Below are 13,421 nucleotides of genomic sequence, written 5' to 3'. Positions count from 1 at the left end.
TAGATAAGCTGAGGCTGAGCAAAGAGGTTCAGGGACATTTCAGAGTCCCACATCCAGTAAATGCTGAGAACAGGGTATGAATTTGTCTTTCTGATTCCAGATCCTAGCACCCTTTCCACTTCACCAACTGAACTGCCTCCATGTGATAGCCATTTGTTATAGGGTAGATATTTGTCCAAGTGTGGGTTGGACTTCTGGTGTCTCTTCTAACTCTGACATTTTGTGATATATCTGAACCTGTTTTTTAGTTACTTGAATAATTTTTCCCCCTCATTGATTCCTAGACTCCCAATTTTCTCCTGCCTCCTTAGTCCACACCTACTTTAAGTATTTCTTTTGAACTGACTACCTGAATAGAAATACTTACTCCATCTAAACAGAAACCAGTTTTGCAACTTTTGTACTGCCACGTGACCCAAATCTCCATAATACTTTTAAAAAAATTTAAGCCTCATTTTGAATTGGAAACGTTTTCAATTTCAGCTCTAAATGCCTTTGTTGCCTTTTAATTTCTGGTCTTATCCTTATAAAGGTTTGTCCCACGAGTTTTAGTAATGTTGCTATTGGCTCAGCTCATATATGCTGACAGAGAGGTAAGTGAATAGCGGATGGGAAAGAGGAATAACCAAGAAATGGTGGACTGGTGCTAAATTTGGAAGTTTTTTTGTTTGCCAAAGCTGAGGTAACTCATGAATATAAGCTTGATATGGCTGGGCCACTCTCAGACTGGTTTAATTGGTTGAGGAGAGAGCCTCAGGACCTAAAAGTCAGGAGACCCAGGTTCTATAAGCAGTGGGTGAATGAGCACTGAGATGTACGCCTCAAGTGTAGATCAAAGTAGAAGTCAATTTGAGATTCTGTGCCCTAAATTCTGATCTCAGCTCTGCCAGCTATGTGATTTTAGTCAAAGTCTTTTACCTTTCTGGGTTTGTTTCCTTATTTGACCCTGCTTCCTCAAACCACCTAAGGAAAGCAACCAAAAAACCCTCTGTCTTTCAAATAATCAAGCACTCAGATATAGACTTCTTGCCATCTTGAACCTGCCTTGCCTAGAGACTGAAACATTTGAATTTTTTGATACCCTGAGCACAGACATTAATTAGATCCAACCCAGTGCCAAGTGTTCATTCTACATTCAAGCAGTCATCTGACTGCCCATTATCCCTGTCACTTCAGAGTCAGACCAAAAAAATAGGCTAAGTACAAAGAGAGAGAAAGTGACTTGGCCAAAATCACACACTAGCTAGTGGAAGAACTTGAACCAGAGTCCCAGCAATCTTGGGCCCTTTAATTTTCCCCTCTACATCTTCTGTCATAGTGATATCTTCCATTCCCATGGGTACAACAATCATCTCTCTAAATGACTTTCAAATCTTTATACTATATCCATCCCTGGTCTTTCTCCTGAACCCCAGTTCTACTTTAGCAACTCCTTGCTGGACATCTCTACCTGGAAGCCCCATCTCATCTTAAAATGCATAGGGTCCAAAATGGAACTCATCTCCCTCCCCACTCCACACTTACCCTTCCTTCTAACTTTCCTATTAGTGTTGAGTATACCACTATCCTCTCAGTCACTAATGAGTTTTCTTGAACTCCCCATTCTTCATCACTTCCCATATCCAATCAGTTGCTAGTCTGCTGGTAAATCTCTGTTCTTTCCTTTTTTAATTTTTTTTTAAACCCTTACCTTCCGTCTTGGAGTCAATACTGTGTATTGGCTCCAAGGCAGAAGAGTGGTAAGGGCTAGGCAATGGGGGTCAAGTGACTTGCCCAGGGTCACACAACTGGGAAGTGGCTGAGGCCAGATTTGAACCTAGGACCTCCCGTCTCTAGGCCTAGCTCTCAACACACTGAGCTACCCAGCTGCCCCCTGTTCTTTCCTTTTTTATAGGATCATAGAAAGTTGCAAGGATCTTTAGAAGGCATCTAGTATGAGGGGAGGTAAGTGGTTCAGCCAGGCCAGTTGTCAGAAACCATGGGTTCCAGTCTAGCATTAGACACTTCCAGCTATGTGGCTCTGGGCAAATCACTTGATTACATTTGCCTAATCCTTGTCCTTCTGTCTTGTGATAGTACAGAAAGTAAGGGTTAAAAAAAAGTTGTCTAGTCTAACCCCATTATTTTACAGATGAGGAAACCAAAGCCCCAAAAGTATCTTGCTCAAGGTTCCACATTAAGTGGTAGACCTGGGTTTTGAATTTGGGCCCTGAGACTCCAAATTAGTGTCTTTTCCACTCTTTACATACTCCATATGACTGTCTAAGTAAATCTCCTAAAACACATGTCTAACCATATTATTCTCTAGCTCAAGAATCTTTGGTGGTTCCCTAGTATCACTGGACTAAAATACAAACTCCTTAGTTTGGCCTTTTAAAAAGTCCTTCACAGACTGACTCCATTCTACATTTATAGAATAGATCTCCGTCTTCCCTCCTAAATTTTAACCTGACAAATCTACTTCCTCTTTTCAGATCTGGACATGCCATTGCCTGCCTTTATGCTTTAGAGGGGGCTTATTTCCCATTCCCCAAAATAAGCTGTTTTTTTTTCCCTCACCTCTCAAAATTTTAGCTTCCTTCAAGATTTAGGAAAGATATGCCATGTACCCATATATTTGTTGTTGTTCAGTCATTTCAATTATATCTGACTCTTTGTTGACCCCATTTGGGGTTTTCTTGGCAAAAATACCAGGTTAATTTGCCATTTCCTTCTCCAACTTATTTTACAAATAAGGATACTGAGGCAAACAGGGTCACACAGCTAGTAAATGTTTGAGACCAGATTTAAATACCCATATCAGCATATACAAAATAAATGAAAGGTGTTTGGGGGGAAAGGCACTAGCATCTGCAGAGAGGTAGTGAGAAAGGCTTCATATAAAGGACAGTACTTGATTTGATTTTTTTTTTCATTTTTATAAGTGAATAATCACATAAAACCAAACCCCCCCCAAACAAAATCCCAAATAAACAAGTGAAAAATCATATGTTTTCATCTGTATTCTGACTCCAACACTTCTTTCTCGGGAAGTGGATGGTTCTCTTTGTCCTAAAAGTCCCTTAGAATTGACCTGGATCATTGTATTACTGAGAGTAGCCAAGTCTTTCACATTGCTGTTCACAATACTGCTGTTACTATGTACAGTGTTTTGGTTCTGCTCCCTTCACTCTGCATCAGTTCACATAGGTCTTGCTGGCTCTTTTTGAAATCGCCCTGTTCAAGGGATGGTATTTGAACTGCATTTTATTTTATTTTATTTTTTTAATATTTTATTTGATCATTTCCAAGCATTATTCATTAAAGACAGATCATTTTCTTTTCCTCCCCCCCACCCCCCATAGCCGACGCGTAAATCCACTGGGCATTACATGTTTTCTTGATTTGAACCCATTGCCATGTTGATAATATTTGCATTAGAGTGTTCATTTAGAGTCTCTCCTCTGTCATGTCCCCTCAACTGCTGTATTCAGGCAGTTGCTTTTCCTCGGTGTTGAACTGCATTTTAAAGGAAACTAGGTAGTCTGGAAGTCCAAGTAGAGGAGGAGGTATATTCCACCCATGAATGATGATCAGTGCATAGGCTTGGAGACTGAAGGTTGAGCCTCTAATGGGAGAAACATAATTAAGGCTAATTTGGCTAGACTACAGAGTGTCAAAAGGAAGTCTTATATAACAAAGCTAGAAAGATTGGGTGGAGCCAGCTTGTAACAGCCTTTAAAAAGCAACCAGAGGAGCATATAGGATTCTAGAGAGAATGGGGTGCCAGTGGAGTCTGAGTAGAGGAGTGTCCTGTTCAGTCTCGCATTTTAGGAAAACAACTTTGGCAATTCAGTGGAGGATGGATTATAAAGGATTCAACTTGAGATCAGTAATTATAATTATTCATAAAAATAAGCATTATATAGCACTTTAAAATGTATAAATTACTTTTAAAACATCTCATTTTATCCTTTATGACAACCTTGAGACTTAAGTGATATTACTATTCCCACTTTACAAAGGAAGAAACTAAAGCAGACAAAAATTAAGTGACTTGCCCAGGGCCACTTAAATGTCTGAGGCTAGAATTGAACTGAAGACTTCCTCACTCCAGATCCAGCACTCTGTCTACTATATCACCTAGATGCCAGTTAGAAAGCTGATGCAAAAGTGTAGGCAAGGGGGATAACCAAGTTGCGTAGCAGAAAGAGAGTGAGGTCTGGAGATGGGAAGTCCTGGGTCATACACTGAGGCCAGACCCTGAACAAGTCACTTAACCCCAATTGCCTACCCCTTACTGCTCTTCTGCCTTGGAACCGACAGTTAGTATTAATTCTAAGACAAGAAATTTAAGGCATTTTGGTGTTTTTTTTTAATTAAGCTTTTAAAATTAATTAATTAATTAAATTAATAAATTGATTTTTAAAAATGGTACAGGCAAGAAAATGAGGATGGCCTGAGTTAGGGCAAATAGCTGTGTGAGTTCAGAGAGAAGGGATCAGATTCAAGCAGTGCTATGGAAATAGAATCATTAAGACTTGGCCATGGAATAGATAGGTGAGGTGAGGAGTAACAAGGCATTTCACAGGACAGCAAGATTGAATATTCAATAGAAAGGAGGAATGGAAGATAAGAGGATCAAGGTCCAGCTGGAAGAAGACAGGATGCCCAAGGCCACTATTACTCCACAGGAATGGAATTAAAAGAAAAGGAGTGAAAATCTAATGCAATTATAACATGAGAAGTTCAAGACAAAATATTTCCATTCTACTAAGTTACAAAACAAGGTGAAGTGTAGAGGAGGCTGGTTCTACCCCAAGCTGTCAGTATAGACACAAGTTCCTACTTGTCACATGATAAAACTGTGACTGAGGCAAAAGCAGCCTTCAATGAACTATTGGCCTAAGAGGGGACTATAGGTCAAACCAATGACAGGGCTATGATGACAGACAATAATGGAATAGCAAGTATGGAGGAAGTACAGGATATTAAACTGCTGGATTTGGGAGTCTGGTGAAACCTGTCTTTGAACTCTCTTCCATCCTTATCAATAGTGTGACCAAAGGTAAGTCACTTAACTTTTGCTTCTCATTTTCTCCCTCAGTAAAAGGAGAATAATAGCTTCTATTGTATCTACTTCATAGGATCATTATGAAACTCATATGAGATTATCTGGATAAATAGCCCTATAAAAACTTAAAGCATTGGCTTTTGTTAAGGTGCTTGTAACTATGGCACCTCTATGCTGTCACTTTCATTGCTGAGTTTCATTTCATCATTGAGGGACATCCAGCCAGTTTCTTTTTTCTTTTTTTCTTTTAAAACCCTTACCTTCCATCTTGGAGTCAATACTGTGTATTGGCTCCAAGGCAGAAGAGTGGTAAGGGCTAGGCAATGGGGGTCAAGTGACTTGCCCAGGGTCACACAGCTGGGAAGTGGCTGAGGTCAGATTTGAACCTAGGACCTCTCGTCTCTAGGCCTGGCTCTCAATCCACTGAGCTACCCAGCTGCCCCCTCAGCCAGTTTCTTAACCTCCCAAAGTCCTATTTGTTTATATTCTGAAACCTTTTTTGTCTTGAGTCCTTCCTTTTAAGGACCAAATCCTCTTTGGGAGAGTAGTTTCCTCTTTGGGCTCTAAATAAATTGACTGCCTGAGAGGAGGAGAAAGAAAGAGGGGAAGGAAAAAACTAAGATCTTCTAGTTGCCTCTGGGGCATTGAGATGCTATAGTAACTTGCTCTTTGGTACACAATGTATCAAAAGGCAGACTTCCTATCACAAAACTAGTTCATAGTTTTATGCTGCCTCTTGCCTTGTATACAGTAGATACTTAATAAGTGTGGACATCTTTACTTCCTTTAGTATTCTTACAGTTTCTTATAAGTGTATCTTGATCTGTTAGGGCCATATTATAATTATTATTTTTGGTATCACTTATTGTCTCCTTCCATTGGCCCTCTTTAAATGGTCTGCCAGGCAATTTCTTCAGCAAATTTAGAGTAAAGTGTTATTTTTAATGGCATACGTGACACATTTCCCTTGGCTAATTAAATCCCTAATTCATTCAGAAAAGGAAGCAAAGAGGAGTGGCTTAGTGGATGGAGAACCTGTCCTGGAGTTGGGGAAAACTTCTTAACCTCCCAAATTTCTATTTGTTTATATTCTGAAACCTTTTTTGTCTTAAGTACTTCCTTTAAATGATCAAATCCTCTTTGGGAGAAAACTTTGGGTGACACTTCTGGGCAAGTCACTTTATCCCCATTTCCAGTATTGATTCTAAGAGAGAAAGTAAGGGCTTTTTTTTTTTAAGGAAGCAAAAGTCATTCATCCATCCGTGACTATGAGTTTTGTTACAACTCTCAGGCCTCCTTTCTTTTCAACTCCTCCCTCCAATCAACAGAATAAAAGTTTAATTACTCACAGAGCCTGAAACATTACAATTCTTCATGCCTCTCCAGCCAATTGTAATTATGTCCTTTGGCTTTGATATAGCGAGGCAATGACACTATTAATTCTGGGAATAGCATCCACAGAAATGGGGCTCCTAGGCTCTCTATGTAGCTTTGCCAATGGTGGGATCTACAGCCTCTTGACTCAGAATCCTCTGTTGTTCAGTGGAAAAGATTGTCTGGGGTCTAAGGATGTTGGTTTGAATCAAGCCTTGCTACTTAAGTGCCTCTTTGGGCAAGTCATTTAACCCATTTCCACTTCAGTCAGTTTGCTGCCCGTGAGAAACTCTTTGTCACTCAATATAACAGCATTTGAAGGGATCTCATCCCAAGCCCCTCCCAGAGAACAAAACTAGGATAATGATTTAACTAAATTCACAAAGCTAATTGGTGGCAAAGCTGCGACTGGAACCATGATTCCCTCCTGCCTCCCAGGTCCAGAGTTCTTCCCATCCCACCTTTTCTGCTCAGAGATTAGAGCAAAAACTACATAAAATTTCACTTGTTTGTTCAGACCACCTATCTTCTTTTCGTGGTGTTTTTTAGTAGTTGATAATAATAATTTCTATTACATCTTATGATTTATACATCACATTTCTTACAACAACCCTAGAAAACAGTTCAAATATTATACCTATTTTATTGATGGGTAATGAAAATTTAGTGGGGCTAAGTAATTTACCTAAGGTCAAGGATTTTGTATATTTGAGAGACCAGATTCAAACCCAGGATGGTGTTTTGGGATTTGGAGTTTTTCTTATCATCTCAGGGAACAAGTGGATGACTACACTCAACAACTTACTGTAAAAAGGACCTGGAGATGACCCATGCCAGGGCTGCCCCCTTAGTATAGGTTCAAAGAAGAAAGGAAATTGGACTGTCCCACAGCCCACAGACAGTCTTCCTCCAGGCCACCACTGCTCCTAGCTATCATTTGTGTTCCATCACAAGAGCACTACTGACTAAGGAAAAATATTTGTGGGCTGAAGTCTCTCCAAAAATCAAAACCCTGTGCCAGGGCCCATTGCTATTCATAGGGCTGTATTCTACTTGCTTTAGATTGTAACCCTTTTTCAAGTAAGCAAGGTAATCAGAAAGCTCAAAGGAGGAAAGTTGATTTTTTTTTTCACTTTGAAAGCCAATATGAATTTGTTCATTCTCCCTCTATATTTCTGCTATGCTCAGTTCATACTAAAAATGAACTGCTTGTTTAAAGAGGTGAACAACCCCTTCAGGACCTCAGGCAAGCTTCCCAATTGCAGAATTGGAGTCTGTTGAGTGTTTCCCTCAAATCCAATAAAATGTCATTAAGGCATCTAAGAATCTTTACAATTTTACTAGCCAGACCTCTAGATGAACAGGTTCTAAGGCTGATGTGGCAGAGTTAATTGAGCACCAGATTTGGACTTAGGAAGATGTAAATTCAAATCATGCCCCCAGAACCATACTAGCTATATGATCCTAGGCAATTTACTTTACCTCTCAACCTTTCTTAGTGTGAGAGTGTTGAACCAAATGGTTCCTTCCAGATCTACATCTATAATCTATAATCCAGCAGCAATATTCTGAACAATGCCTTCAACATAAAAGGGTGGAGAGAAGATTAAAAAAGAATACATTTTTGCTTTTTAAAAAGAAGTACTGCTTTATTTTTCTTTATTTTCTTAATAAACCCATGGACCTTTGTCTCTTTGAATGGCTATTTTGTAATTAAACTAAAAATTCAGCCTATTTATTTGAACTCAAATCATCTCCATTGAATCTTACTTTTTCCCTTCCAAAGCTGTCCACAACGGTCAATGGACTTATACTGATATTGAGCAATGAACCAGTTAGCCTGCTGACCTGTGGGAGGAATAACTAGTCAGTGTTCAAAGGGCAGTCTCAAGTGACCTAACCGGTTTCATATATTAGAGGGAACTTTTATGACTGAGAAGGGGTTCTATGGTTCTTCAGGGCTGAATGAGTTCCAAATGCCTCCTCTTTTCAAATCACTTCCACCAGCGTCTTCTCTGATCTCCTTGAGAGACATAGCTCACTTTGTGTTATTCTTTACCATATGTATAATGCAGTTTTGTGTCTTATAATTGTATATATTTTTGTTGTTCAGTCATTTTTCTGTCAAGTCCAGCTCTCCATGACCCATTTCGGTTTTTGTTGACAAAGATACTAGGTTTGTTTGCCTTTTCCTTCTCCAAATCATTTTAAAATTGAGGAAGTGGAGGTAAACAGGGTTTACCTTTTGGTTTGCCTTTTCCTTCTCCAGATCATTTTACAGTTGAGGAAATGAAGCTAAATGGAGTAAAGTGCCTTGCCAGGGTCAAACAGCCAAGTGTCTGATGTCAGTTTTGAACTCAGAAAGATGAGTCTTCCTGACTCCAGGCCTCACCAGGTAGCTGCCCATTAATCATATATATATATAGTAAACTGTAAATTCTATGAAAGCACAGCTTTTTCTTTCTTTTTTTTTAAATTAATTTATTTAGTCAATTTAGAACATTATTCCTTGGTTACAATAATCATATTCTATCCCTCCCTCCCCTACTCTCACCCTTCCCATAGCCCACTCGCAATTCCACTGAGTATTACATGTGTCCTTGATCAGAACCCATTTCCATGTTGTTGGTGTTTGCACTAGGGTGATCATTTTAGAGTCTACATCCCCAACCATATCCCTCTTGATCCGTGTAGTCAAGCAGTTGTTTTTCTTCTGTGTTTCTACTCCCACAGTGTTTCCTCTGAATGTGGATAGTGGTTTTTCTTGTAGATCCCTCCAAGTTGTTCAGGATCACTGCATTGCCACTAATGGAGAAGTCCATCACATTCGATTGTACCAGTGTATCAGTCTCAAGCACAGCTTTTTCTTATCTCAATACCATAGCTCTTCTGGATCCTTAAGCAGTATTTTGGATGGATAAAAATTATTTGAAATACAAGAATGAATGTTTTTTCTGTTGACAGTGTGTGTCCTTTCTTCCAAATTGCCTTGTTTCTGGCAAAGGCATCTTTGTGCTTTCAGTCTCTCAGTTTTATAATCTTATATTATCCTTGACCCCTCATTTGCCCTCCATATGAGGGAACCCTTCCACATCTGATCAGTGGTCAAATCTTGTCATTTTTTCCTTCACAATATTTCTCTGTCAATACCTTCTCCTTGTTCACATAGTCAGATGCATTTACAAAGTGCTGACTGTGTGCCAGGCACTTTACTAAGTTTTTTTTTCCCCATCAGGCTGTATTGCTCTGGATTTCTCCATCATGACCAATTTATAAAAAAAATTTTTTAATGATAAAAAGGCAATATCTGTGAAGCATGATAAAATGGGGTGTGCCTATAATGCCATCCACTACCCCATAAGGCCATCTCTTCTTTTTTAAATGCAGCTCAGACACTATCTTTTGTTTTCATGATTTCATTTTCTGATTTCCCTCCCCCTAAATTGCTAGTCCCCTTCCCAAAACTACCTTGCATTTAATTACTTTTGAGTTTATTAATATTTATTCTTTTTATATTTGTGCAATATATTTTCATATGTACTTATGGTCACTACTTTGGAATATATGTCCCTTGCAAGTTGGGATTATTTCCTTCCTTGAGCTTGAAAGCCTGGCTTCTGACACAGAGTAGGTAATTAATAAAGACTTGTTGATTGATTGACCTTCTGGCCCTTTAATTATTCTTGGTTAGATAATGTTGCCTTATTGGGGTTGTTTTTTTTAAAGGTAGAAAAACTGAAGCACAGACTAAAATCCAAGAATTCACAGTTATTGTTCTTCTCTAAGTCTAAAGAAATGCCTATATAAAACTACCAAATCAAACTAAGCCAACCTGGAACTTCCCCAATTGAGAAGATACACCTAAGTTGGGGAACAAAAAACTGTCCATAGCAAAGATGATATAATAAAAATATAAAATATACAAAAAATAAATCCTATTCCTATTTTATAGATGAGGCGGTTGTGACTTGAGAGTGCCCTGCTCAAGTTCATTCAGAAGAACGTTTCTCCTTCCCATCAGGAAAACACAAGCAGATTTGAGATCCTAGCTCAGAGATGGATTGCTTTATTTAAGATAACTTTCATGAAAATGGCTACATTGAATTTCAAACCCAAGTCTCCAGTATTATCCATGTCACCTCAGAACAGAACAGAAGGGAAGCGACCTCTTTAACAACAACAAGGTCTATTTTCCAAGTGGAAGATGCTCAGCTGTTAGAGTCTATAACGCTGCCATCAAAGTCCCTCCAGGTCAATAGCAAAAGAAAGCTACAGATTTAGGAAACTGGTCTGGAGTCTGCCTGGGTTGTATGTCTAGCTTGCCATTATACCATAGGCTTGATCTCTTTCAGTTGTAGCCATATACACCTAATTGGGAGAGATTTTAGGTAGGGAGCTCTAATGTACCAACACCTAGGATGACACAGGTAAGGGTCATATGGAACACACAGCCCTAGAAAGCCTGCCTCCAACTTTGTCCTATTACCCTAAAAAAACTCAGGTTGCCCCAATTCTTACACAATGGGCAAGCTAGCCATCCCCCATTTTCCCATGGCTCAATTTCTCCATCTTTAAAATGAGATGATTTCTTCCAACCACTTCCAGCAAATGTGTCCCCTACTAAACATGTGATCCCATTGGTTAATATTTGGTGGGGGGAAAAAAAAACTTCACTTAGGACTATTTGGTTTGAGGGTTACTAGTGGGAAAGTTAGGGAAACAGGGAAGAGGAAAGGGGGGGGATTATTTCTTTGGTATTCATTCATACACTAGGTGGCTTTAGGATTGCTGGGTCTATTCTCATCTGAGTGGTTGCTGTCTTGTGTGTAAAATTTGCAAGCTAATAGCCTTTTGCTGGCATGTGGTAAGGAACACTAATTAAACATGATCACAAAACACTGTGAAAGTATAAGAGTAAGGACAACTAGGTAGCTCAGTGGACAGAGAGCCAGGCCTACAGTCAGGAGATCCTGGGTTCAAATATGGCCTCAGACACTTTCTAGCTATGTGACCCTGGGCAAGCCATCCAACCCCACTACCTAGCCCTTGACTTCTGTCTTACATTTGATGATGAGACAAAAGGTAAGGATTTAAAAAGGAAGGAAAGGGAAAAAAGCAAGCATAACAGTGTAGGGTGCAGGAGTGCTACTAATATGGGTACATCTTCTGTCTCATAGCTCGCAGGAATCGCAGTCCTCGCCATTGGCCTATGGCTCAGATTCGACACTCAGACGAAGAGCATCTTCGATCAGGAAGACAACAACAATTCTAGTTTCTACACAGGTAAGACCAGAAAGGGAGAAAGAGGATAGGAAGCTTCCCACTTGGAGAAGTGGTCTCACAGGGAAGGAATGAGAAGAGTGCCCTTTTCTCCAGCTAACTATGCTTACTAGCTGGAAAGATAAGCTGCCTGCTTCCTTTCACTACTGAGTCATGGAGTTTCAGTCCAGGGAACCCTCAGAAACTGAAGGATAATTTTTCCAGTGAAGTCTGAATAAGGGGCACTTTGAGCCAGAAATACTAAGTTGGTTTTCAGGAAGTTAGCTTGGGCCTCAAAGGCTAAAAAAATCCTTCCCTGGTGATCATCATTTTGTGCTGTCTCTTTTATTCAAGGAATTCAAGTTCATTTGATCCACTCACTGAAACCCAGAGAGGGAGGGAATTGGGTAGGCTTTAATTGTTCCTATGTTTTTCCAAATAAGGGAACTTGAAACCCTGTAAGACTTGTTTCCCAAGCCACTTAGTAGTAGTAAATCAAAGAAGCCAAGAATGTAGACTTCAGATTCATGTGAACCCTAGGCTTTGTTTTCCAAATTGGTTGTATTGCATAGTAAAGATTTTAAATTTAAATGCACATGGAAAGGAAGAAGTTATCAATCACCTACTATGTGCCAAGCCCTTTTACAAATATTCTCATTTTATCCTCACAACAACCTTGGGAGATAGGTGTTATTGTTGTCCCCATTTTATAGTTGAGGAAACTGAGGCAAGCAGGTTAAATGACTTGCCTAGGGTCACACAGCTAAGTGTCTGAGGCCAGATTTGAATTCAGGTGTTCCTGACTCCAAGCTCCTCACTCTTTCCACTGTATCACTTAACTGCCCTTTATTCCATCACCAAATGTGTCACTCCTTGTTACAAAGATTCTAAAATATATTAAGGATGGAGTGGAAAGCATTTAGCTTTCTTGTTTCCCTTATCTATCGCAGAGAAGGAAAGATGTATTTTCTCAACCATTTCCTGGAGTCAAGCTCCATCATTGTTTATTTTATTCCCTCTTAAATTTAAACTCTTCAAAAGACTTTGAAAAAGCATCGTTCTATAATGGCATGCCTCACACAAACGGTGTAAGGCAGAGTTAAATGTTGGTTGAGGGCCATCAAACTGGATTTCCAGGCTTCCAAGTAAAACACAGAATGTTCTATTTTCTGCTGAGGGTTTTGAATAAATAGGTGGCTTCGTTTACAAAACACAGAAGAAACTGCTTGATTTTAAAATGATCCAGAGCTCAAGCCTTCCCACCCACCAGAGACATAATTTAAAGGAGGTGAAACAACATTGGTGGACAGAGCTTCTCTTCTCCCTCAGCCTGAAATGGGATGATAATTTTGACTTTGATTTTCTACTCAGCTTGGTTGGGGCAGGAAGGAGGCTATTCACACAGCCCGTTTAGGTGCATTCCAAACTAGACTCAATGCAGGGCCTTTCCTGCTTTGTCTTTTGTTTTGTTTTAGGGTGTACCACCAAAAAAAAAAGTGAAATACAGTAGTGAGCTTAGGGTAAGAAAACCAGTTTGAAGAGAACAGGTTTCCATAGAGTTCCAACTTGTTTTTAGTAACAGAGAGGGAGAGGATTGTAGTGCCATCCTGTACAGTTGCTTCAGGAGAAGTGTTTACAATGAGGCAGCTTAAAAGGAAATAGGGGAAAAGGGGGTGTTGAAGGATCTTTGGGCAGAGTTGGGAGGAATTGGGAGGCAAATAATCTCCCTTTTTAA

The 13,421-nt window shown here is 39.6% G+C and overlaps 1 protein-coding gene across 1 annotated transcript in view; it reads left to right on the top strand.

The window, feature by feature from the left end:
- The window catches only part of CD9 (CD9 molecule), a 51,870-nt gene that overhangs the window by 18,819 nt on the left and 19,630 nt on the right, over nt 1–13,421 (top strand). The window contains exon 2 of the mRNA XM_001364626.5: nt 11,605–11,710. Within this exon, the coding sequence (XP_001364663.1) occupies nt 11,605–11,710 (106 nt within the window). The remainder of the gene's footprint in view (nt 1–11,604; nt 11,711–13,421) is intronic.

Source organism: Monodelphis domestica, chromosome 5 (assembly GCF_027887165.1).
Source record: "Monodelphis domestica isolate mMonDom1 chromosome 5, mMonDom1.pri, whole genome shotgun sequence".
NCBI lineage: Eukaryota > Metazoa > Chordata > Mammalia > Didelphimorphia > Didelphidae > Monodelphis > Monodelphis domestica.
This window is presented reverse-complemented; position numbering and strand designations above follow the sequence as displayed.